Here is a 27,724-nt window from a genome sequence, read left to right on the forward strand (position 1 = left end):
CTAAATGTATATTGCAGCACGGGGTTAAGTCCGTATATACATTAACTACGATTTGAGACACATAAATGTAAATTTAATATAAAACTATGTAAATGGCGCTGTGTGGCGCGGCAGGGTTTTGAACACGGTCCTGAGCCGTTGCTGGGCGCCGCGGACAGACGCCGCCGGTGTGTGTACTCTCATAGAGAATAATGTGTTCGAATTTAAAAGACGTGGCGCTGCGCTGCGCGGCGCTGAGCTGCGCGTCCGGTGTGCGACCGGCTTAAGGTGTGTGGAATACATTTTCCTGATGGACAACCTACAAGAGAAAACCCCATCCTGTGTTGTTCATGGGTTATGAATGTCATGTAAGTAGGTCTTTTGGATAGCCATATTATTGCATCACATTTCGTTCATTTAAATATGCATGATTGTCTTGTTTAACTAATGAACCTCTCTTCTTTTTTTCCCTTTAGGTAACACCAGCTAGACCTCCCCCCAAAAGAAGATGTCTTCAGCCATTACACCAGAACTCAACTACTGAACCTGAAGCTATGGAAACAGATGTGGATGTCGGGAATTTGGAATATGCAAGATACGAGAATATGCCTCTGCAGACGTGTGATGTCGGAACCCAGTGGCCAGATCACATAGAGCACAACTACAGTTTCAACTGCGGTAACAAGCCGATGAAGGACTGTGGGACTCAAACAGATCCAACACCATCAGTATCAGCACATAATTTAAATAACAAAGACTTTATATTTTATACAGGTTTATGTGCTGACAGTTTCTGGCAACTTTTGCAAGTCTTGTCGACTTTTTTCTCACAACCACTTAATACCAAATTGGCCCTCCATGAACAATTTTTGCTTGTTTTAATGAGACTTCGTTTGGGGCTATTGTTTACTGACTTGGGTAAACGATTTGGGGTGAGTAGAAGCACGGCATTTGAAATATTTACATTTTGGAGACCAATCCTTGCAAGATTCATGAGGGAAAAGGTGATTGCTTGGTTGCCCAGGGATACACTGAACAGAATCAGGCCCAAGACATTTCACAAAAACTATCCTTAAAGCCACATGCATCATTGACTGTACAGAGGTCTTTGTACAAAGGCTAAAGAACTTAAGAAAAAGATCACAAACTTACAGCAATTACAAACATCATAACACCCCCAATGGCTATGTCATGTTTGTATCAAAGCTTTTTGGTGGAAGGGCCAGTGATAATTTCATCACAAAGAACAGTGGTTTTGTTCATCACCTGATGATGAGATTTTAGCAGATCGCAGATTCACTATCATGGATATATTGCCTCCAGGAGTGAGTCTAGCTCTTCCTGCATTCACACGTGGACGTAAGGAGCTGTCTGAACATGAGGTGACATCCACACGTCGCCTAGCTAATGTCAGAATTCACATTGAGCAAGCAATTCGAAGGCTGAAGGGTTTTAAAATTTTGTGTAATGTTATGTCTGGTAGGTGTTGATGAGATTGTAAGTATTTGTGCAGGGTTATGTAATTTGCAACCTCAGTTAATCCGTAACAGTACTGAATGAATAAGAAACACCTGAAATGTGTGTGTGTGTGTGTGTGTGTGTGTGTGTGTGTGTGTGTGTGTGTGTGTGTGTGTGTGTGTGTGTGTGTCTGTGAGTGTGTCATGAGCTAAGTTGTCATGGGAAAGTGTGAGTGTGATATGGTTAATATTGTATAGATTATGTCCTTAGGCTAAAGAAGGTCACAGTATACCAAATATTAATTTGTATTTCAACAGAAAATCTAACAAAGCAACCAACAGTTTCAGACAGCAATTGCAAATAGTTAAAATGTACAGTTTTAAACTGTAGCCCTGCTGTATGGCTACAACACTTCCCTCGGCCGGCCATGCAGTCACACACTACTTCGAGAACTTTGCAGTTTTCTCTCTGTATTGTTACTGACACATTATGGTACGAGTTCACTGCCTGTGAAAACCTCACGACACCTTTTAATGTGATGAGCTCATCTGTGATGGTATGCAGTATCTGGCCAATCCATCCGGAGCTCATGTAATTCTGACCTTCAATCAATGCCCTGTAGTTTAGGTTCTGAAGCTCATCGCATGCCAGATGATTAATAAAATAATCTTGAATACCTGTAAGAACATGTATTTTATTGCTACAACTGGTCGTGGCTAATAGTTATTTGCAACTTGTGAAGCTTGTGAACATATCAGCAACACAGCTAGTAATGACAGCGTTCGGTTTTATTGTTGTCATCAATTAATACACGTCTTAATTACATTACATTACATTACATTTGGCTGACACATTTTTCCATTAATACATTATGTTGTCAATAAATTACCTTTATCGGTAAGTTTTGGCCACTGCCTGACATCATCTACCCAATGTTCCCTTTCACAAGACATTTTCTTTCATGAGCAGGATCCGCTTTCATTGAAATGTCATTAGAGGGCACCGGCAAGTGTCACACCCACCGTCACACTTTGCAGGCATGCAGGCACGCAGTAATGGCGGCAGGCAAAGATGGCGGCGGCCATAGAGTTTTTTAGAATTTGTGTATACTGACCCTCGTTTATAAAGAAGTCTGGTGAGAAATGATTCGCGCAAACATGAAAGCATTGACGTTGATCGTGGGGAATATTCCCTTCAAAAACAAAACTCAGCCACTGCGTCTTCAGCGGTTCAGATTTAGGAACATCAAAATGACTGCTGTGTTCGTTATTACACCCAAGAACAGAACACCAGAATCACTTAGACGCCATTCTGCTCCAGCGTATCAACAATGTGGACTATGATGACAGCTCGCTAAGGGCAGGTCTGTGTTGAAACGCTGCTGTCAATTAACAATCGTGGGAGGGGCGTCCGACCGTGTGACATCACACGGTCAGACGGCTCGATTTGAGACAGGGGAAAATATATAAGGAGATTTAAAAAAAAACACTGGATGGATTTTTATCATTATATGATGGTTGTGTACAGGCACTGCCAACACACACTTCAGTACAATCAACTTGTAAAAGTTCTTGTACCATTATATGACCCCTTTAAGAAAAGTGCTGATATGAATTTTTTGTGCCATCTAGTGTTTTCTAAAGAGAATAAAGTCAAATGCGCCTTTTGCCCTGGTGCGCCCCGTTGTACTCTACGTGCCATTGTATTCCCAATCTTTTGTGATTTAACCTCAGATAAAGTGTGGTATTTTCAGGAGTTAATTAGCAATGAAGCACACGAGACAGGAGTACTGAACTTCATCCATCTTGTTTACTCTTTTACTTCCGTTTTCACACACGTGATCACATTATTATACAAACTTTTTCAAAATAGTAATTTACTTATGAACACAAAATGTTCCCCATTTTTAAAGAACAGCATAGAACATCAGAGTTGCATCAGCAATGTAAACACATCTACACATCAGATCCAGAAGAGCAACAAAGATCTAAGTAACAGTCCTTCAACCAACTAGGCTTCCGAACATCATGTTTAGGTCAAGTGGTATGAGTGTAGTTGCATTGCTCTCAGCCGGAGTTGTTATAGTGCATGGAAATGCAGTGAGATGGGAAGCATACCATTGGCCTGTTGCACAAAGCTGGTTTCAGTTGCTACCCAGGTAAGTTTGTAGACTCTCTCACGAGAAGTAAAGCAAACTGACGCTCCATGTTCTGTGTGATTGGCTGTTTGCCACACGTGTCACACTTTCAGGTGACACGCTTCAGAGTTAATCGCAAACTCTGGATCAAACCTGAGTTGACCGAGAATGTTTATACCGAGCTTTGTGAGACCGTTTGAGCACACGTTTGAACCTCTCTACAGAACCATTAACTGCCGGGTAGTAGAGAGAGAAATTATGGTGGCGAATATTCTTTCCTTCCTTCCAGAAAATTAGAGAAAGCAGCAGATGTAAACTGAACACCGTTATCAACAGCTATAGTCAATGTATTGCCATGGTGGCTGAAGACTAAAGATAGAAACGAAACCACATAATCCCTAGTGAAAGTGTACGTAAAGGAGACCTCAGGCCATTTACTGTAATAGTCAGTATGTTATAGCAAACCTACAATCAGATGCAGCAGTGTCAAATGGCCCAACTATATCCACAGCCATTTTCTGCCATGTTCCATCTGGTAGCAGCACCAGCTGGAGAGGAGAAGGATGTGACTGTAGCTTGACAGTTTTGTCATTGAGCTGACACACGTGGCAAGAACTGACAGCATCAAGAGTACCTCTCCCTGATGTCCTTTGTGTGTTAGGGATACCAGCACAGATCAGAGAGCAGCCTTGAATCACCTATATCGAGAATTGAATCGAGCATTGATCAGCGGTTTACAGAAGCAGCAATGGCATCGAGCGATTTTTGCAGGTTGTGCAAAAAAAAACATGAAAGTGAGTGGTATTTACACCCACTCGAGCGATTTGTTTGCTAAACTAAAGAAGCCATTGAGCATCGTCGAGAGGTTAAAGGAATTGGATTGGATTAATATAGCGTGCCAGGTGGATTAGCCAGTTTGTGATTGGTCCCCGCAAATTTGTAACAGAAGCAGGATAGAAGAATGTACAGGTTTCCAGCCTGAATCAGGTTTCCAGTCCAAAATCAAATCGCCGGCAGATCGGGCTGGGTTTACCCAGTCTAGCAGTACTTAGTAGTAAGCATTATTTAGGTTGATGGTAGAGAAAACGGTACAACCTTTTAGAGCAGAGAGTAGTTCATACATGTGTGGCAATGAAAAAAAAGTCCACGATAACTGCTTTATTTGGCTCTCTAAAGTCAAGGCACCTTTTTTTTTTTTTTTTTTCCTGACCTTTTCTCTGCGTAACAACAATTGCTGACACCCATGCAGAGACGTTGATGCTTTCTATCACCCCAGCTGCTTGCAAGCGATTTAATTACTTTGACACAGCACTATGAACAGAGTGGCAGACAGCAAAGTTTCTGGTGCACAGGTGTAACGGTTTCATCCAGCTTTACCTGGTGTATAAAGTTTTTTAGCACATCCAAACTTAGTTGACTCAGCAACAGTGTACTGAAAGACTGGCACAGAAGCAGGCACAGGAAGGGCATTAGGAGGAAGGACATGATTGTTTTCAATCCTCACATGCAGTGCAGACATTAGATCCCTCCCCATGAGTGGTGTCCCTTTGTCCTTCTGAGCCAAGGCAGTGAAGCAGTACAGCTATCCGTCTTTCGTCCGGACAGGCATCCCCGGTAGCATCAATAACCCATAGATCATTTTCAAAAATCCGCAGCCATGTGCTGAACAGCATAGCAGGCTTACCGGGGCAATGCAGGAAAAAACTCGGGCAAGGCAGGTTAGTAACAACCATCTTCGTGACAGACGATAGTGAAAATATTTTTAATCGTCGTCGCCGCCAATTTATGGCATCTGTCAGGAGTTAGTAAGCAATGAAGCACACGAGACAGGAGTAGCAGCTTCATCCATCTTGTTTACTCTTTAATTTTACTTTTTTGCACATTCTGCTTGTAAAACTATAACAAACGACAATAAGCACATCACTTTATCCAAAATTAGCGCCAGAGTAAGTACGTTACAATGTGTCAACATTTTTATATTCAGAAACAAACTATTTGCGGAATCAGATACTACTAACAGTTACGGGTATATTCTGTATCATGCTGCTATTAAAAATGGTACGATACAACATTTTATTAGTACCGGTACTTTAAGAACGATAGCATTCTGAGCCGTATTCCTTCATTTCCATCGATGTATGACAGCAGGAGTCAGGATGTACGTGCAGAGCTCTGCTTCCACTCCCTGGAACAGGGAGTAAAATATATCTGCGCAGCACATCAAGGATTGTGTGAATTGAAACGTGAACTGAATTGGTCCTCTCCATTTAACCCCTCCAAGTCAGAGCAGTGCACAAACATTAGGAGTAGTGAACACACAACGTGGACACACACACCTGGAGCAGTGTGCAGCCATTTTGCTGTGGCGCCCGGGGAGCAATTGGGAGTTAAGTGCCTTGCTCAAGGGCACCTCAGTCATTTCCTGCCTGAATTGAGAATCGAACCCGCAACCTTTAGGTTACCAGTCTGACTCTCTAACCATTAGGCCACTACTGCCCCCATCTTAGAGCAACAAAGAAACATGCAAGTGTAGGATGTGTCTGATGTTAAAAAGAGTTATTAAGCGCAAATTCAGTACTCATTCGCAGATCATTGAATGGTCAAAAATGTCAAAATGCACATCATGGCGAATAATCACGTAAACACAATAGGATGTGTCTTTTAGGGATGTAATGGTTTTCTGTAAAAATAATCTAACCGTACCATTCTCCACCCAAGGTCAGCACGCACTTGCACCGCGGTTCATCTTAAATCTGACGTCGCACCTATAATATGCTTTGTTGAATATAACGTGTAAAACAGACAGACAGAGTTCCGCTAATGTATGTTGCAGTCGATGGATACGCATTCTGGCTTCCCAATACTATTTACAACTAGGGTTGGGCATTGTTTGAATTTTAACGATTCCGATTCCGATTTCAATTCTGCTTATCGATTACGAATCTTACCGATTCATAATTTAGATTCCAATAAGGTAAAAAAATAAAAAATAAAAAAGCTTACATATTGTCGTGGAAATTTTAAACTGTATATTAAACTAACCATGTTCCTAACATCTAACATTTGAAAAGGATGTACTGTACGAAATCAATGGAAAACTTGTGACTTTGACTGTGTGCGTATGCATGTAAAAATAACATAGCCTAGTTTGGGAAATGAAACTAGACAGTCTGTTAGAATCTTGTGATTAGCAAATTAAGTCATCATTAAAACAAAGTTTGCTTTACCTAGTAACAGAGGGGTTTGCATATGAAGAACCAATCAAATAGTGAGGAAATTATGTAATGCAGCCTGACATTTATGCCATACCTCGATTCTATAAAAACTGTTGTATCTGTGTTTTACGGTGGGATTTCTCTCCCGGCCGTTATTAAAGCATTTAGAGGACATTTGCTGATGTCTGTCTGTTAATTTCTGCTGCGCAGCAGGTAAGTTTAGGGAAGCAAGTAAGTTAGGGTAAGAGACTCGGCCAGTTGTCGACTGAAGACGCAAAGAGCTGGAGTATAAAGGTTATTAAGTGTCGATTTGTAGACGCTCTGTGTCGATGACTAGACGCAACAGATTTATTTATTAAGTGTCGATTTGTAGACGCTAGATAGTCGGGTTTTAGGGAAAAAATCCACTACAATATCATTCACATTTAGTCTTATTGCAAACCATTTAATTGTAGCTGAATACCATGAACAAAAATAAACAGACTAAAGAACACTTACGCAAGGAACGTTATCAAAGACAAGTAAACACAGTAATTAAAAAATAACAAAAATATAGCAATTTCAACACATAGATACAACTGAATAAAGATTATAAGATTTTCAGGTATTCAGGTACAGAAACTGTAATCAAATGAAAAAAACCCAGCACTTTATAAATAAAATATACATTACAAATATAGTTACAAAAGTTATTCAGTCAAGAACAAGTGAATTTTCTCTTTGTCTTTTGTTGTTTGATTAGTGTTATTATAAAGACAGCTGCTGTCACTTTAAGAGTTGCACAGATCCAATATAGTTTCACATGCCTGCAGCACTGAAAACATTGTGTGTCGTCTCGCGCTTGAATGGTTTAAAATCACATTAAAATCACTGTTTCTGTACGCACGTTTTGGATGTGTGTACAGCACATAAAACAGCGCATGAGTCTTCGATTTTCGATTCCCAACCCTAGTTACAACAGATATGTTACTCTCTGTAAACTTTGTTCAATGCGAGTGCCGTATGCTCTAATTACATGACCAGTTGTTTAAGACGTCATCACCCGGTGTTGATAGCACGAGAGCAGGTGAGACCTGAACGGTAGGGATGCACCAATATGAACATTTTGGCTGATACCGATAACCGATAATTCTTTATATTTGAAAGCCGATCACCAAAATATTGGCCGATAAATCTAAATCCAAACTTTTATATAAATTATCAAAAGGCATGTCCCAAGCACACAATTATAAAGTTCTCATTATAATTGTATGTAGCCTAAATGACAGACAAGCGCTGGACATGCTGCAATTAACTGTATTTTCCTTTTTTGAAGTGATTTCAATCATATTTCAAGCAATTTGAAGTGTCTCAACTGAAGGAAATAATCCATTATTTATCCGCTTTAATATATCGGCCAAATTTTCTTATCAGGCCGATAACGATAACATAAAAAAATTATCATATATCAAACAATATGGTGGCTGATATTTTGTGCATCCCTACAGATCAGCCCGTTGCTATCAGTGTTTAAACTAAACTCATTTGCGTGTGTTTTAAAACCTTACCAATTTAAACATTCAAGCGCAAGAAAGCGCAAAAGAGAATGCGCATGCACGCGCTCTGATAAGATTTGCACGCGCACAAATCCGAAGAGCGCACAGGGAAATTCGCATTTCATACAACGCTCAAATACATAAAAATAAAAAACATTTAAAAAGTGTTCTTTTTCAAGTCTTATTGCGCTTTAACAGACAAATTCACATAAAATTTGTCAACATGCCCGTCTTGGCGAGTATGTCTTAAGTGAACAGTTGAGAAAGACAACGCATGTGTTCAATATCAGTATGGATCCGTGCATTATGTTTTAAAGGTCCTGTTCTTCGTGATCCCATTTTTCAAACTTTGGTTAGTGTGTAATGTTGCTGTTAGAGCATAAATAATACCTGTAAAATTATAAAGCTCAAAGTTCAATGCCAAGCGAGATATTTTATTTAACAGAAGTCCCCTTTCAAAGCATACAGCGAACGGCCAGTTTGGACTACATCCCTCTACTTCCTGCTTTAATGATGTCACTAGAACAGTTTTTTGACTAACCTCCGCCCACAGGAATTCACAAAAAAAGGGGGCGTGGTCTTGTTGCGCTCCCACGGAGAAGAGGAAGAGTTGCGTTTGTAGAGTGTGTTTGTCGCCATGTCGTCGAGACGCTGTTATTTTCATATAATAACACTGAGCGCATGCATTTCCACGTTATGGTAAGAGGCGTGACCTTTCCGGGCAACGTGCGCTAAGCTGCTGTCGAATCACAACACAGGAACCGCTGGCACAATCAGAACTCGTTACGTATTTCATAGAACAAGGAAGTTATCAGCCCGTTTTTAGGACAGTGAAAACAGCGGTATACAGATAAGTAAATTGTGTGAAAAATACTGTTTTCTAACACGCGAAACATGAACACATGTTATATTGCACACTGTAAACACAATCAAAGCTTCAAAAACACAGGAAAAACGGGACCTTTAAAGTGACAGCAGCCTAATATTCCTGCTGTGCGTTTTGAATGTTAATTAAACAACAAAAGACAAGGAAATCACTCACTGCTCTTGACTGAATAGCTTTTGTAAGGATTTAATAAGGATTAATCTTTATTTAATTTATACAGTGCAGTGTTATTTTACATTTGGTTACTTTATTCAATTTCTGTACCTGAAAACTGTTAGATACCTGAAAAACTCAGTTTATTTTATTTGTATCTTTGCTCTATTGTATTTATTACTTGTACTTATACTTGTAGTTTGGTTATTTGTTCTTATTTTTATTTGATAGTTCTCCTTTTTTCCCCCTGAACATAGGACATAGCACATCCCAAACCGTACACAAACCGCGACTCTAAAACTGTGATACAAACCGAACCATGAGAAATTTGAACCGTTACACTTGTAATATCTTGTGAACGTAAACAGTTGAGAACGAAATCGTGTGTGTGTATCATATTATTGGATCCGTGCAGGTCTGAATCAAGTGACAGCAGCCTAACAAACCTGCTGCTATCTGTGTCATTAATGTTAATCAAACAACAAAAGAAAATAGAAAATCACCCACTGCTTGACTGAATAACTGTAACATCTTTATCAAGAATCAGTGTATAGTTAATTTAGAGTGAAGACTATGCAAGTGTTTTTTTTTTGTTTTTTTTTTACATTTGATTATTTAATTTCTCAAGTGAATGTTACTGTTAAATAGCCCGTCCCGGGCATGACGTTAAACTGCGCCTAACGTGTTGGGAAGGTTACGGGTCCGACCAAGCGTGCAAGTGCAAACACCTTATTCCACCGTCACTGGTCGTTATTATACTGGGGACGGAAGACCGGGACGCAACGCACCTCTGCACGACAGTTGTCGGAGCCAAGAAATTTTACCAACACAAACCCGTGAAGTGCCAATGGTCTATGGATTGAGCAAATGAGCGCACGGGCAGACTGCATGAGAGTCCTGCACGAGTATAAATATTCGGCAAAGGCGGATGAACCTTACAAGGGCAACGGCACCATGCAATGCATGAGAGATCTGGGGAGTCGCATGCAAATTTAACCCCAAGAAACCAATAATGAATCTAGTTCTAAACAAACAAGTGATGCGCACGCCCGCGTTGGGACCACTAGGGTGTGAGCGGAGACGCCAAATGGTTACTAGGGGCGACGTGCAAAATGTCTCGAATTTTCTGGGAGACACATGTGATAAGGCTACTGGAAAAATTAAATGGCTTTTAACTGCCAAACACAAAGTGACAATCGGTACATGGAACGTCCGAACACTCTGGAAGGATGGAAGCTTGGAACTGCTCATAAAGGAACTTGAGCGTTTTAAGTGGGAAGTTATCGGTTTGTCTGAAGTACGAAAGGAAAGGTCACGGGATAGTGGAGCATGAGGGTTGTAAGCTCCTGTTCTCTGGTAACAACGACAAACGGCAAGGAGGAGTCGCCATTTTGCTATAAAAAAATGCTTGATTGAATTTCATCCAATCTCAGAAAGAGTAATTGTGGCGCGTTTCCACGCTCAAGGCCACGATACTACCATCGTCCAAGCATATACTCCGACGAGTATGAGCACTGATGACGAACTGGAAAAATGTTATGCTGCACTCCAGACCGGATTCAATAAAGCAGGAAAAAACGATATACGCATCGTGATGGGAGACTTCAATGCTAAAGTCGGGACAGACTTTGAAACGTGGAAGGGAGTTATAGGCCATCATGGATACGGTGAAGAAAATGAAAGAGGTGAACGACTCTTGCAATTCTGTCAGCTGAACAAACTGTGTATTATGAACACATGGTTTGAACACAAAGATACACAGAAGTGGACGTGGGCAGCACCCGAGAAAACATCGCCCGTAGCACCTGGTTGTAAAAACAGAAAAGTTATCAGTGCAAGAAACATGATCGATTTTGTAATGGTAGATCAAAGAAGGAGAAGTTTGTTCACAGACACTCGCAGCTTTCCTAGTGCAGCGATCGGATCAACAGATCACAACTTAGTTTTAAGTAACATCAAGGTACGGTTTCAAGTCCAGCGGGCTATTGGAACAAGAGCTAGAATCGACATAGAAAAGCTGATCCAGCAGCCTACTGTGAGGCTTGAATATCAGATAGCCTTAGCAAATCGATTCGCCATGCTTGAGAACCTACCAGAAGATGTGGACAAAGCACTAGATGTAATAAACTCTAACATCCAAGAAGCAGCGAAAGAAACAATTGGGTTCATAAGGAAGAAGAAAAAACCATGGATTAGTGAAGAGGTGCTGTTGCTCACTGACCAAAGAAGAGAGGTGAAGGCACAGCTGAATGCCAATCCAAGTCTAAAACCCAAGTACAAACAATTATCTAAAGACATTAAAATGGGCCTAGGTAGATGTTGTCAAGAATGGACACAGCGGCAATGCACAGAACTCGAATCAGCCAGTAGAAAAATTGACTTGCGAAAGCTATTCAGCAAGGTAAAAGAGTTTCGGGCGGACTGGCACTCAAAGTCCGGAGCGCAAATGTCAAAGATGAGACAGGCAAGCTGCTTTCGAGTGAAAATGAAATCAAGTCTAGGTGGCATAGGTATTGTAAGGACCTTTACAACCAGAATGTGTCAGTGGATAAAAGTGTGCTCGATGAATAGTCGGAGGTGAGAGCGGCAATCGACAATCTTAAACAACGCAAAGCACCCGTAGTCGATCGCATAGAAGGGGACCTAATTCGGCTAGGAGGCCAGACACTAGTTAAGGTAATGCACAACATCTGCAATAAAATATGGAAAACCGGGCAATTCCCTAAACTGTGGACACAGTCCTTGATAGTAGTCATCCCTAAAAAAGGCGACACAACAAAATGTGAGAATAATAGAACTATCAGCCTCATTTGTCACGCTAGTAAGATTATACTGGAAATCATACGTAGCAGGATGAAACCACGTATTGAAGGGCTGATGTCAGAGGAACAAGCCGGCTTTAGGCCTAGTCGGGGTACAATCGAGCAAATATTCTCACTAAGGTTATTGGCAGAAAAATATACCAAATTGCAAAATGGCGAGCTGTACATGATCTTCATTGACTTCAAGAAAGCATTCGATAGAGTGTGGCATGAAGCGCTTTGGGCGATCTTGCATCACTACCAGGGTGGGAATTATACCGCGGCCACGCGGCCATGGCCGCCGTTGCCCTACACTTTGGCCTTCATGCCCCGTGAAAAAAAAATCATCGTACGGCCACAGTGGCCTGTGTGCCCTGGCCCTGTCCAAGTTCCACCCAAGTAGTCTCTGAACTTCAATTAGTTTGTGGAATCGCGCAGGTGCAGTGTCATAATCACATCGATGATCTCACGCATCAAAACAGCAGTGCAAGAAGCATGTAACGTCAGCACCAACAGAAGAACGACACTCTGTTGTCGAAACTGGTGCATAGATATATACACTAGATTTCGCCTTGGCTACGGCATTCGTTCATGAACTGCCGTAGCCAAGGCGAAATCTATATGTCTATCTATGCACCAGTCTGCGCACACGTCACACAGCAGGAAGCGCGGGCGCCCTCAGATCACTTGGACGTCGCTGTGTTACAACAAGAGGTAAAAACGATATAAATACTGTTCGTTTTCTCACACAAACCGCTCGTTTCGTGTCTTAGGCCATCAATGTGTACTTACGATGGGGAATTGTTTTAATTTGGACTCTGTGGATGGATGCTCTTTGAGACCGTGACCATAGACCTGCATTATATGACTGACAGACAAGTACGGTTTGACCTAAAAATATCAAAATCTATTTGCTAGTAGATAAGTGCCCTTTTCAGAAAAGGGCCCTATGCAAGGTTCCAGAGGTAACGGCGTCGGCGCACTGAAGCGTTTTTTTTTTTTTAATAGTTCAAAGTTACTATAAGATTTAATGTTATTACCTTGACAAACTATAACTTACATCATTAAAAAGATATTAAGACTCACGTTTCAGTATTTGAACACTATTCTGAGAAATTTATATTGACAGTTATGTCTTAATTTGTGTCAGGAGTTATGAAATGCAAAAATGAGTCGATACCTTTAATATGAATTATGAGCGTCAGACGCTCCCATTCATAAAAAACTACTGTGCTGTCGTCATGAAAGCGATTCACAAAACAACGTCCCTCACGGCTTTTAGCTCAAAAGTGTGCAGATTTGGAGAAATATTGATATATTCTCAGTTTACATCAGATTTCTATTGACAGGAATAATATTTTATTGAATTTATAGCCAAATGCGTCGATGTAATATTATGAGCGCTGATAACTGATGTGCTGTGTTTTCAATTCATACCAGCAGCCTGAGGGCGCTCTACTGAACATTATAGTCCATATTTGAAACACATGAAGAAGAGCGTTCGACAAAGCAGGAAATTATTAATTTATTGGCATTTGTGTTGTTTCTGAATGCTTTTATTGGCATTTGTGTTGTTTCTATTGTTGTGTGAGGGTGTATACCTTCTGGATGTAATGGCGCTCTCTCTCTCTCTCTCTCTCTCTCATTAAAAATTATTTTTTTTTTTATTAAAAAAGTCATAATCCATGTCTTATTCCAAATTAGGATGTTATGGTATCAATCTGAATGGGAAAACCATCGAATTGTACGATGGCCTTTGTGCCCTGTCATATGGCCTTGGTGCCCCTAAAAAAAAAAAAAAAGGTGGAGGCCAAATGGCCTGGCCCCTAAAATTACATAATTCCCACCCTGATCACTACGGTTTGCAACCAAAGCTGATCGGTTTGTTGGAAGACCTATATAAACGAGCCGAGAGCGCAGTAATCGTGGGCATTGATACAACAGATTGGTTTAAACAAACAGTCGGGGTTAGACAGGGTTACATAATGTCACCAGATCTATTCAACCTGTATTTGGAACACATCATGAGACTTGCCCTAGACAGACAAAACATGGAAAATGTCGGAGCAAGTGTCGGCGGAAGACAGCTCCGCAACTTAAGATTTGCCGACGACATTGGTCTTATAGCTGAAACTCTGCAAAATAGTCAAGTATTAATCGACCGCGTAAATGAGGAGAGCACCAGGTTCGGACAAGAGATCCACAATACAAAGACTGAATGGATGCGGGTAAGATCAACACCTAAAGAAGGCGAGGTAATTGAACAACAACACGTCTAGTGGTTATAGTGTTTGTCCACCTTTGGAGAATTCGCTAAAGGTGAGCAGTAGTTTGCAACCCTGGATATTTTCAATCGTTTAACATTAGGGAGGCCATATCTATAAGACCAAAAAGGAGAACCTTTTGCAGAAAACAGTGATGCCAGGATAAAAACTGAAAAATAACCCCAAACCTATACTATGACAGAAACTTTTCCAGAACAAGAGGTGATATTTAAATCGATTTACAGGGTCATTTTTACTTTTATAAAGGCAGCTTTTCTAACCTTTTTAAATGCATGTCCCCATTTATTTAAATGTTTTAATTTAATAAATAAATGCAATTAGAATAATAAGACATCATAGGGCTATCAGACAAATTCCATCTTTGCATTGCAGAGGTGGCACGGAAGCTGCATCTGAAGTGGCATTAAGATGTATCAACACAGACTGTCTACAAATGCATAAATAATGTAATAAGATGAATGTTTTAAATAAAAAATATATTGAATATAGAAATATAAAATTGAGATTTTGAAACTAAATATGAAACTAAAATCGCCAATAGGTATGAAACAAGTCACTGTCTTAATGAAAGAGTCTTTCATTCATTCAACCAATTTGTTCAAATGGATTCGACTTCTGTGAACAGTAAACCCGCCTTCTTTGGTTTGATTTGATTGGCCATCTCAAACATTTTGACATTGGCGAGCGCTGTTAGACCGCTGCACTAAGCCAGAGCATGCCAAATCAGTTAATCATTTTGAGTCATGTGGGGCACAAGGGGATTCACCTGGGCTTACAGAATTATACATAAATGTACTATTATTCCATCTTTATACATTTATATAGCAACAGGCCAGCCCACATTGTCCAGTGGGTCACTGGGAAAACTCCTGGTGCTCCAGATGGCCAGTGCGCCCTTGCTCTTCACTAAATAACTATTATAGCTTTAATAAGAATTAATTTAATTTATGCAGTGAATAATATGCAAGACTATCCTTTTATTTTACATTTGATTACTTTATTTAATTCCTGCAGTATTTCTTTCCGGAATACTACTCTTGGACCTACCTAAAAAACACTGTTTATTTTATTTGTGTCTGTGTTCTATTGTATTTATTTGTGCTATTGCTTGTGATTTGTTTATTTACTACTGATTGTTTGTCTTTAAACATGTTTGAACTTTATATTAGTTAGGTTGCTGTTAGTTATTATTGTTAGTTATATTATATTATATAGTTATTGAAATTAGAATTGTGAAATTTCACCGGTATGTAAAATGTTGGTATCATAACAACATTATTTATTTATTTATTTATTATTTATTTATAAGTCACATGTGTCAAAAACAATGAAAACAACAACTTTTTTGCAGTGGGGGTGGGGCCAGTGAAAATTTAGGCAGGGTGAGTAAAAAATCTGAACCACTAGTGAGACCAGGCCACTAGAAAATTAAGAAAATCCTTTAGCGTTGAGCCCTGTAAGCTTTAAATTCTAAATCATCCTATTAAAGTAGTACTATTTGTTACTGGCAGTATTCCTGTTAGCGGATCTTGCAGAACATCTACAAAGGCCTGTGGTCATGCACATGCAGTTATGCTTCCATAAGTGTATTTACTGTAAATATGTTTCCTTTCTTGTTTGTTTAAACACACTGAAGGACGAGTCTCTGTTTTCTGACAGTCGCAGATGTGGTACCTAGACATTACATTTAGTAAAAACATATAGACTATTCCTTTGACTGTGGTCAAATCTAGGGTTCTGACTCTCACTCTGCTGATGAAGTTTAACTATGTAAATAGATCAAAGTTTACCTCTCTTAGTTCTGTAGTGACATAATGCTGGAGGTCTTTGGCAGCTTTGGCACGCGTGTCTTCATTGCGACTCTTGAGACCACTCACAAACTGCTGCAGAAGTGTGGCAGTGCCAGACATGCTGGCGGCTGGGATGCAGCTATCAGTAGATCTACCTGTAATTCAAACAACATGTCATATCAGAAACAACTGTGTTATTCTGACTGTAGAAACTAAAGTGAAGAAACATTTTGATGTCCAGGATAAGCAGTGCTGTCTGAGACTGTATTTCGGAAAAAAAAAAAAACTTTTACAACTTCCAGAAAATAAAAAGCCTTCCATTGAAAATATATTTGACATTCAGTGTCCCTTTATGAAAAATATATTTGCCATAATTTTATAAAAAATGTGAATGTCAATTCAATTAGTTAAAGTATATAAATGTACAGTATGCTAATGTCTACAGTAAAAGTAATTCATCCCTTGTAGGGTTTGAACAAAGTCTTTCGGTTAACAGCTCAGATTTTCACCACTACAAAGCCCATCCCCATTTCAATAAAACATAAACACATACAGGAGCTAACAATTTTAAGTGATTCAATCCCCCAAATTAGGTGTCCTGATCAAGGATTTAACCTACAATTTCACAGCTCCTAGCCCAAATCTTTAACCACAAAGGATACACAATCTCGACTGTATAACACGTCATATTATTATTATTAAAGCATGCTCAGATGAAAATAATAGACGCGCATGTAGAATAATATAGAATAATGGAAGAACACAATAACAGGACGCATAGTGGTTAGCCAAAGGTGCTAACCTACAATCATCATTAGCACCAGTGACTGTTAACCGTTTACGTAATATCAAACAGAACATTAAAAAGGATTCATGTATTTTAAAATGCAATATTTCTTACTTGTGTAAAAGGTTTTGCACTAACGTTAGATGTGTTGCACTCGTGAAACTGCAAATACAGAAGGCGGGCACAAAAACGGAGTGACGTCGCTTCCGTCTATGACTGTCCAGTTTTGGTTTAACCAGAGCCCGTCTACGGAGAGCCTTGGCACTCCCTATTCAGCCCCATTGTATTGATTTTGGTTGCAGTTCCATTAGAATTCCACTGGGGGTGATCGCGAGCGAGTGCAGACTGAATGGGAGTCAATGGGGCTAAACGGCTAAATGTGTCTCTTTCACCCAAATGCCGTTGAGAAATCTCAGATTTTATTGTAGGTTTTGCAAGTTCAACATGGGTTATAGGTCGAAAGTTGAATGAACGAGTACTTATTTCTTTTCTATTTCTTACAGGTTGAGTTGTTGTTGCCCAGAACACGCTAGCATTCTGCTAATGACGTCAGCATTCTGACGTCATTGACATTTTAAAAGACTTTTTAAACCAAATAAGTGACTCTAAAAAATCTAACACCCAGCAATGTGTAATTTCTTTGCATCTCCTTTCGAATACAACATTCAAATTACTAGACAAAAAATTATATCCTGAGAAAAGTGGGTTTTGAGGGTTTTTCGCCATAGACCTCCATTCATTCTGCACTCGCTCGCGAGCGCCCCCGCATGGACAGAGACGTGTTACTGCAACCAATCCAGAACCCGGAAGTAAGCAGAGAGTGCCAATTCTCTTCCTATTAGACATTCTCTGGTTTAACCAACCATTCGCTCGGACGGAAACAGGAGGAAAGCTGGTAAGTCCCGCCCCTTCCGCTAACCCCACTGGACCTCTAGGTTGAAAAATCGTCAATGCAAGTGAATGTGAGAAAATAATAATTTTCTGGTCCCGTTTGAATTTTGCCATGAATGTGAACATATGTTGTCTGTGAATTTTTAATATAATTTTTCGTGTGAAGAATGCTACAATTTAGCGGGTAGTAGAAGTTTGATACGGTTAGACTTTGTGTGAGAGCACTTTGTGGACTACAACTCTTCGCTGCTTTCGATTACATCAGAAGGGAATCTGAAGAAATAACAGCAGCCCATTTTGTTTGAATGGTGACATCTGGGTACAAAACACACAGGCATCTCGATCTGTCTCCATAGATTATCGCAGCATTAGCACCGTGATTTGACAAGTGGAGGGAAAATGTGTTATTCTGGTGACGTCACATAGGCGACATGTAGTCTTTCTCGTTATGTCTTTTCCACAACTGCTAGCCAAAGAATCATACAATATACTGTCAAACTCGTAACATGAAAAATTATATAAAAAATCACAGACAACATATGTTCACATTCATGGCACAATTCAAACGGGACCAGAAAATAATTATTTTCTCACATTCACTTGCATTGACGATTTTTCAACCTAGAGGTCCACTTGGGGTTTTACCCTTCTTATACTCTGTCTATGGGTTTTACGGATGGGCGGGACTTACCAAGCACTACGTACTAAAAATGAATAAAATATTGTTAATGGCATAAAAAAGCGACAAGGTAGTAAGACAGAAAGCCAGTGTTTTTAATAATAAAATGTTCAGTTAAAAACTGCGAGACCAGCCTCTACTTTGAAAAACGGTCAACCACCGTTGTTGTTTTTTTTTGGTACGTGCAGATAGACATTACGATAGCATGTAAAAACTAATTTAAAAAATGAAAGCGATCTTCCTCTGAACATGATTTCGCATAGGCCTAACGTTACATTTATTCAGTCAGTCTGTCTGTCAAAGATTGAATTAATTATTAAATAACGTCATAAAGTAAATAAATATAAAATAATACAAATACTAAATACAACGCATGATAATGTTCAAATAAATTAAAATGTTAAATAATATTAAATGTTGAATTTCAAAATTACTGTCTGATGTTGAATTACAAAATAAAAGCCCATCCAAAAACTCATATAACCTGTTTTGTCTAAAAAGAAAACTTATAAAGTCAATGTAGAATTCTTGTTGACACTTTTTATACCAATTAGAATTTATAGGGGAAAAAACACCTTATGAGTTTTTAGAGGGCTTTTCTTTTGGAATTACATCAGACTACACAGGCTAAACAGCTCCTGTGTGAGTGACACTCTGGGTTGGTATTATCAGGCATATTTTATTTATTTATTTATTGACTGACAAACTGACTGAATAAATATATTTTATTACGTAGCTCCGCCCCTTTTCAGGGCCACGCTCATTGTGTTCTGTCTTCCGATTTGTATTTCCACAGCATGAGAGTAAGATCTTACAGATTTATGAATTAACCACTACAAAGGTGACTGTTAAGTCTACAATAAGTAAATCCACTTCATCAATTAATTAGCCTACTTTTCGACAATGATGCCACAGCTTGTTTCTCTGGCGAATAAGGTCTATAATGAAAAGTCTCGGGTCACTTAACGTAACCATGGTTCCCTAGCTAATGTTTTGGGGAATCTCTTTTACCGAAAATACTGAAGTCTGATTGAATTGTGCCATTGCAACTGCAATATCCAATGGCACTCACACGATCGAGCGAGGGGTGAGGCCAACCGCTATATATCTCAGTCAGCGCTTTTGCCTCAGAAGGAAAGATTTCATCTCCTTGCACCGCTCAGGAACCTGACGATCAAGTCGTACTTCCTATATCTCGACTGCATCCTGATTTGCGTTAATATAAGGGCAACATCATTTTGAGGGTGGAGCGGAACAGCCACGATCTGACCCATCTTCTGCAGGAAGGAAGCACAGAAGTGATCGAAGAAGAAGATATAGTATCTATGTTCTTTTAGAGGTGAACCTGGATTTCTCCGGTTCAGTGCGGGTGCCAACGGTGCCCCATCCCTGAAAAGTCTCAGAGGAATGAGTCAGGAAGGCTATCTGGGGAATGAGGTCCTAGTTGGGCCATTACGGGGCAACTAAAAAAACCTGCTCCTTCTTACCTGACCTAACACAGTGATGTGCAAGAGGGCTCACTGGGTAATTAACGCATTCTGTGAAGGCGACGGCGTCAGCTGTAAGCCGGTGTCTCCGTGTTTAAGGGAGTAAACAACTGGCAAGGGGACAAGATCAGAGCGGCAACAGCTGGACCGCCTGAGGATGGAGTCTCCACTCTCTTCGGCAACAGGCTGTCGTGAGGCCACATGGGCAGCACGATTGAGCAGGCCGGAATTTAAAGTGGAAGAAGCAACCTCAGAAACTTCTGACTCCATAGGAGGAGGTGGCAGGCGAGTTGTGACATGCGAGGGAAGCGCAACGGTCGCTGTACTGGGCAGTGCATCTTGCTGAGCAGCAGCATCAAGCAAGGAAACTGCTATTTTCAACTCGAGGCAATTGAATGCCAATGCAGTGTGAGGTATGCCCAAGCCCTCCTTACTGCATGCCCATTATACGTGGCTCCTGAGCTAGTGTTTAGTAGACACTTATTCTAGGAGCGATTAGCCCAGAGAAACAAAAGGTCTGAACACTGCTGAGAGTTTGGCAGCATACCAGGTGTTGTTAACACACTCAACCACGTGTGTTGCTCTACCACGGCTACCTAGGGACTTGGTCATGAAGTCAGTGCTGAAGCGGAAATCATATGGAGGAAACCGGTTATATGCGGCTGCATCTACCACATGCCCCAGGAGCCTCTGAAGGTTATTCAGTGGGACCCTTTCTTACTTTTAAGCACTGACCTGACACGTTCCAGTTGAGAAACGTGTAAACCAAGTCCACCTCCGAACTGGAAAAAAGCTCCTCAGTCCGTGTACGAGTTACTCTTCTCCAGTTGACCTGAAGACCCAACTGACTATGTAGCACTCGAAGGGAAGGACTTGTACTGAGACTTCGACCCCTCAACGCAAGACACAGATTGGCCCGTGTTTGCGGAGGAGTGGATATCTGAAGTACGCGTCCTTTAGGTCCCACGCTAAAGACCATTCACGGGGATGAGCATTAGTAATGCGTACTGTGTTGTAACTTGAACGGAGGCTTGAAAAAGGGCCCGAATCAAGCACACAGATGCCTGATGGTCTAACTCACTATAGTTTGAGTACAATGAAGAACAGGCCTCACTTCATATCGGCTAGAGGAACGGCTCGATCGCAACCTTCGCCAGTAGGAAGTGACGACCGCAGACACAATTCGAAACACAGATGTGTAACAAATAGTGCTGCACATGGGCGGGTGCCAGACGAACTGAATCGTCTTTAGCCGAGTCTGATTATACAAGAACCGGCTGAGTTGGTCAGGAGCACCTTTCAGTGCTACAACGGACCAACACAGGGGGCCCAAGGTATCAGAGACGTACTCAGAGTGAGGCAGCGGGCTAGAGAACAGGAACACAGCTCGGAAGGCCCGAAGGCGGCCCGAAGCAGGGTCTGAATGATTAACACCTGTCTCTAGTTTTTGTAGCGGCAGAGAGTGCGTGAGAAGGCGTGACCGGGTCCTCGAACGCACACAATGCCAGCTAATAAAGCCGAGTCTGTTGGTACAGAGGAACCGCTGGATCAGCCAGGAGCACCGTGTAGTGCTACAACTGAGCGATGCAGGGGAACCACGGATACCACAGACTTCTAGGCAAAAAACAGGGACCCAGCTCGGAAGTGTGTAGTGTGACTCTTACCTGTCTGTTCATGGCGGTAGAGAGTGCATGAGAAAGCGTGACCGGGTCCTCGAACCGCACCCAACTGAAGGCTGGCAATACAAGAGGTAGCTGAGGGGTGCAAGGCTTTACAGGGTCGCACACCACCAGTCTTGGCCCTCTTTGAACCAAGGAACAGAGGAAACTACTTTTTCTTTGAAGTGTGGGTACCGTCGGCTCCGCTGTTTTTGGGCACCAGCGGCGGAACAGTCACACACACACAACAAAGCTTCCACCCGACCCTCCACCGGGGGGAGGGAGTGGATCGGACCAACTCCAAGAGCATCCTCCTCCATCCATGAGTGGTCCGCTCAGGGAATGCTTTCGCTGTCGCTTGCCACCTGGCTTGGCAGTGCCTAGAACGGGCTGGGCGCCCCTACAGTGGCCGGCTCCACGCTGAGGTCTGACTGAAGGCTGCTGCGGATGCCCAGCGGTATTGGCGGCAGGGGGACGCCCTCGGCGACGAGCAGGTGGAGGAACTGCCACCGGCGGGGTGGAGGCAGCAGCGAATCGCCGGGGCAGGATGTGCCGAAAGTCCTCTGTCTGCGCTTGGGCAGCAGAGAACTGTTGGGCACAGCTCTCCACCGCGTCGCCGATCAGCCCAACCTGGGAAATTGGGGAGACCAGGAACCGAACCGTGTCCACATCCCGCCATATCACCCAGGCTGAGCCAACGATGGTGCTCCTGGACCCTAAGGTGGACATCGCCAGACAGATCGCGCATGCCACGACACTCCTGCCCCGGAGGGCGAGGTCGGATGCGGTGTGGAGCTCACCTATGAGCGCACGGTCTGGGCTGCCCTCGTGCATGTCCATGAGTGCCCTGGCCTGATAAACCTGTAGCAGCGCCATGGCACGCAAGAGGAGGCGGTTTGCCCACAGACTTTGTAAGTTCTGCCCGTCAGAACGAATGAGAACTCACAGGCTATAAGGGGGAAACGAGGGGCCCCCGTCCAAAAGGCAGCGGCCTCCGGACACAGGTGCACCTGTGTCGAGACAGACTGCTCCATTGGAGGGATAGCCTCGCAATCCTTCACCACTCTTCCGTCAAGGGTAGTGAGTGGGGAAAAGCTATTCAGGCAGTTTCTGGCAGAGAAAGGTGCCGTCCACAACCTGGTAAGCTCTCCATGCACTTCGGGAAAGAAAGGCACTGGGGCGGCGAGCTGAGAACCAGCGCGGTCCGTCCCGAGACACCAATCAACCAACCGAGACTGTTCGGGACAGCGCTGCGGGGCGGATCGTGTGATGCGATTCACGCACGCCAATGTCCATTGGCTTGTTTTTACAATACTCGAAGATGACAGGCTCCCTAACGTGATCCCAATCAGTCGACACGTCGACTACGTCGAACTGATAGGGAACCATGGTTACATTTAGTAATCCGAGACGTCACTTTTCGAGGTAGGTATCTTAATATTGCGACACTAGCTGACGCTTCGGGGAATGTATAAAATCCCTGCCTTGAGAGCGGTCTGGAAAGTTTGTAAGACACACCAGGTCTAAAAAGTCGTTGGTGTGGTCCTCAAGGCTTCGTTGCCCTGCTCTATAAAGATCAGGTGGACAGCTGGTAAGTCCATTATTTGATTTTCGGTTCAGTCTTCTGTCACAGCTGGTCTGGTAAGCAACACGCACAAACAGGAAAATACTAGAATAATTATTTTGGAGATACAAACTCAGGAACACACAATCAAGTCAATACACAAATCAGTACAAACAAGGGAAATCAAGAACAGGTGTGGTACTAATTCGAAACCATAGAAACTAATGACCAGGAACACCGGCAAATGGGAACAGGGAAAACAAAAACAAAACACAATGAAACTAAAATGAAACAAGGCTGTATTTTATGTATGGAAGTTTAAATAAGTTTCATTAGAAATGTGTTTAATAGTAGATATTTTAGGTAAATGTGACTATGCAGGGTCCAAAGAAGAGACAGCAAGTTTTAAAGTTGAGACACACTCACACACACACATCTAGTTTACTATCTTTGTGGGGACTCTCCATAAACGTAATGGTTTTTATACTGTACAGACTGCATAATCTATCCCCTTACACTAACCCTACCCTGAAACCTGCCCATCGCATAAAGTTTTCTGCATTTTTTCATTTTCAAAAAAACTCACTCTGAATGATTTATAAGCTTGTTTCTGCATAGGGACCTCAATTTAGGTCCTCACCGTGACACAAGTCCCCATAAGTTGTTGTGCATTCAGTTTGAAGTCTCCACCGGGATAGAAAAACATGTACACACACATTCTTATACATCTATCTTTGTGAGGACATTTATTGACTCAGTGCAATCTCTAGCTCCTCACCCTAACCTTACCCATCACAACTAACTGCCTAACCCGAACCCTTACCCTTAACCTAATTATAACCTTATCCCTAAAACCAAGTCTTGAACCTCAAACAGGCCTTTAAAGTCGTCTCAGAAAGCGAGAACCGGCCAAAATGTCCTCACTTTACTCTCTTTGTCCTCACTCCGATGGTCTAAAATTCAACCCGCTAATGAGGTGGTGGACACCACACTGCGTTCCAGGTGAAGATAATGAGGAAATTACATTGTTTTTCATCCCTTAAAGTTAAAACTTTTAGGAAAAAAGTCTTATTATTAACTTGCTTTCTATTCCTTTAATACAGTGGATGACAAATGTCTGTGGGGTCCCATAGACACTGCAGTGGCTTACATTATTGGCAGTTTAGTGTTAAGTGATTAATTTACATCAAAACAAAAGATAACATGTATGCCTTCATCTCTGAAAACATTATTTTTTCTTACATTTAATAAATAATAATAAATAATACATCATAATAAACTCAGTTCCGACTCGCTTTCCATCAATTCCTTTTCATGTGTTGTGACTGGACCGATCAAACACACCATTGTTACACTTAATCTTCACAAGTCCTCACCCAGGCAGACTCCGTGATATCTGGTTGCCCCATTGTGAATTATCACTCTTTTGCTCCACTCATACACTTCAAAAGACACTTAGGACATTGATTGTTCTCAATGAGAGACCAGTACTGGCTACAACAAACAGACATGCAGTCCCATATAAATGGAATTTTCTCCACTAATTCATTGACAGTCTGTCTAATAAATGAACATGCATTTCCCCAGTACATTTTGTGTATTATTACTGTTTGTATATTGTCTTTTTATATTGTATAGTTGCAGAGCTGTTTCCTGTCTGCCTGAGTGAATTGCGTTGTAGCTCTGTATAGCTTTGCTTTAAACTATTTTCTATCTTTCCTGTCATTTATATTGCTTCATATAATTTAATCATCACAGTTGATGAATGATGGACACATAACCCAGTTTTGAATGACGTTAATTCTTTTCTAGAGAACTGGCAGTTTCAGACAAACTACCGTACACCTTCGAGGCAAACACTGACGTCATAACTATAGATACCTACAATTGTGATTCAGTTATAACTAAGAACATTTAATCAATGTTCTACATCCTCTTTCTTTAGTAATCTTTCATCAGTTTATAACAACAAATATCCACATCAACTCAAAATCAAAGCATGTATAACTAAATATGCTATTGGCACTTAGTGTCACATTTTATGAACAAATGAAACTCTAAACATTTTACTCCAAATTATTTACCAGTCTCTCGCAAATGTTTAACCATCTCTAAGGAGGTCACTGAATATACTTTGGGTTTGGTCTTGAGATTCTGCCTGATCGAGTCACATAAAGCTTTTTTTCAGATTCTTTGGCAGGTAAAGTGGCCTCCGATGTTAATTTGGAGTCAGTGGATGTCACTTGTGCATTCGTGTGATTTGCAAGGAAACTTTGATCTTTTCCTGGTGTACAAACTTTCAGTTGATCCGCAAGGTTGTGTATTCATCATTTTATGATGGCAAGGTTTCAGGGACAGGCAAGATGTGTCTACAATTCCTTCTATAATCCCTCCCCTCTGATTCCACCACATACGATCTTGGTTCCTTGCAGATGTCTTTGATGATTCCCACTTTATTGTACCCTTGAGGTGTTTGTAACCTGACTACTTCACATTTGAAAAGAGGATGGAGAGGCTTGCTGCTTTTGTCATAATACAGCTTCTGCTGATGAAAGCCATTTTCTGCAAGTCGTTTTCTGACCGAGACATGGCTGCTGGGATTTTGCGTGCAGGTTTTACAACTGGGTGCACTGCTGGGTTCAGTTTCATTGAATATGTTACTGGAAGCTTACCAATCTCATCCTTGAAAAGGTCTGAATATTCAGAATGAATTTGGCTTACAAAGCTTGAGACTTCATCTGCTGTCACATGATGAATTTCTTTGTTGAGCGAGACCAATTTCTTTTGTAAGCAGTCTGGCAGTCCTATCAATGGTTGCACATTTCTCTTAATGTAGAACGAGAGGTCATATGCCCTTTCTGATGAGTGGCAGGTGAAAGTAGCAAAGCCTGCTGTGGGTATCTCCTCACCTCCATAGGCTATAAACTTGGTGTTTTTCAATGAGCTAGAATCCTCTCCATTTTCGTGAACAAAGCCTCAGAAATTACATTACATTTGGCCCCTGTGTCTACTTTAAGATCAACTGAATGTCCATTGATGTGCACAGTGTAAATTAGCTCAGTCTTTTGGGGAGTTTTCTTTTAAACTGTTTGTACAGCAGCCTTTTCCAGTGACACTCCATCCACACTGTAGGATTCATCTGCAGCATCTGTGGAAGTTTATTTTGGTTTGAGCTGATCTACTGCTTTTCTCCATCTATTTGGCATGTGCTATGGTGTAGATTTACAGCACTTTTTGAAATGATTCTGTTTTTTACATTTCAGGCACTGCTAAGCATTTTTCCTTTTTTGCTTCATACTTGCCTCTACAACTATTACAATTCGCTATGATCTGACAGCCTGTGCGATCAGAGTTGGATCTTTGTTTAAATCCTTGTGTCATTTTAGTCTTTATCTTGTGGTACATGCTGACCACGTTAGTGTTGCTTTTAAGCTCTGCAAGAGTCCTTGCGTGCAGATCAGTCTGCTCGTGGATTTGACACAGTTCTATTGCTTTGGCTAGTGTTAACTCACTGTCTCTTAGTAGAATTTTTTTTCATGCCATCATTGGCCAAACCACACAAAAGTCTGTCTCTTATGAGTTCATCTGTTAGATCAGTGGTTCCCAACCTTTTTTTGTCTGAGACCCCATTGTAGCAAATTAGCTCTAAAGAAATATTAATAATCAATCATAACTTGTTATAATTGATTATGAATATTTGGATCAGCAAATAGAATTAACTTAATGTAGTAAAATTAATATTACAATCAACCCACCTGTTTGTCCCATGAACACTCAGCATTAATTGTTTATTAATTCTAAGAAATATTCATTTCCGGGGGAGGGAAATGTCTTTCTTACTGTACAGTACTACTAAGAGCCTGTAGTCAAAATCTAAATCGTAAAGTAAACTTTGTTGCAAGCAGAGAATCAGAACCAAATACGTATTGTGCACAAGTTTTATTAACTAAATCACACACATAACTAATCTAAACACACATACATACATGCATAGGTAAAATGGTGAGTGACAGAATGAAACCGAAAGCAGGAAATGTAACTATGGAAAAGATTAATTAAACCTGAAAAGGACCATCAGCTTATCATTTTCAGAGACCCTCATTAAATGTATACTTGCATGGCCTTTGCAGTGAAACATATCGTAAAGTTCCTGAAGAAGGATTTTTGATGGTCCCATGAGTCTCAATCGATTTCTTCGGCGTTGACTGAAGAAAAATTGGTGAACTTGAGTGGTTTGTTTGACTCTGTTCTGGTTGAAGGTTTTCTCTCTCTCCATGAGCACATGGCTGAGCACATGCAGATTGTGGCCTGCCGGCCCTGGGCCGGAGAGGCCACGCAGGCAACCAAGGAATGAGGAAGTCGGAAGAGTTAATGGTTGCCCATTCAGTGATGGTAAAGTTGCAGATTTCTTCAGAGTTG

At 41.2% G+C, this 27,724-nt stretch overlaps 1 protein-coding gene across 1 annotated transcript in view; it reads right to left on the reverse strand.

Moving 5' to 3' along the window:
* The window catches only part of mtor (mechanistic target of rapamycin kinase), a 253,459-nt gene extending 236,219 nt beyond the window's left edge, over window positions 1–17,240 (reverse strand). Inside the window, exons 1-2 of the mRNA XM_081349573.1 lie at window positions 17,141–17,240; window positions 16,240–16,394 (exon numbers count right to left, since the gene is read on the reverse strand). Coding sequence (XP_081205699.1) covers window positions 16,240–16,359 — 120 coding nt within the window. The 5' untranslated portion in view covers window positions 16,360–16,394; window positions 17,141–17,240. The remainder of the gene's footprint in view (window positions 1–16,239; window positions 16,395–17,140) is intronic.
* Between the last annotated feature and the right edge of the window lie 10,484 nt (window positions 17,241–27,724).

This window comes from Scardinius erythrophthalmus, assembly GCF_964197995.2.
Source record: "Scardinius erythrophthalmus genome assembly, chromosome: 20".
Taxonomy (NCBI): domain Eukaryota; kingdom Metazoa; phylum Chordata; class Actinopteri; order Cypriniformes; family Leuciscidae; genus Scardinius; species Scardinius erythrophthalmus.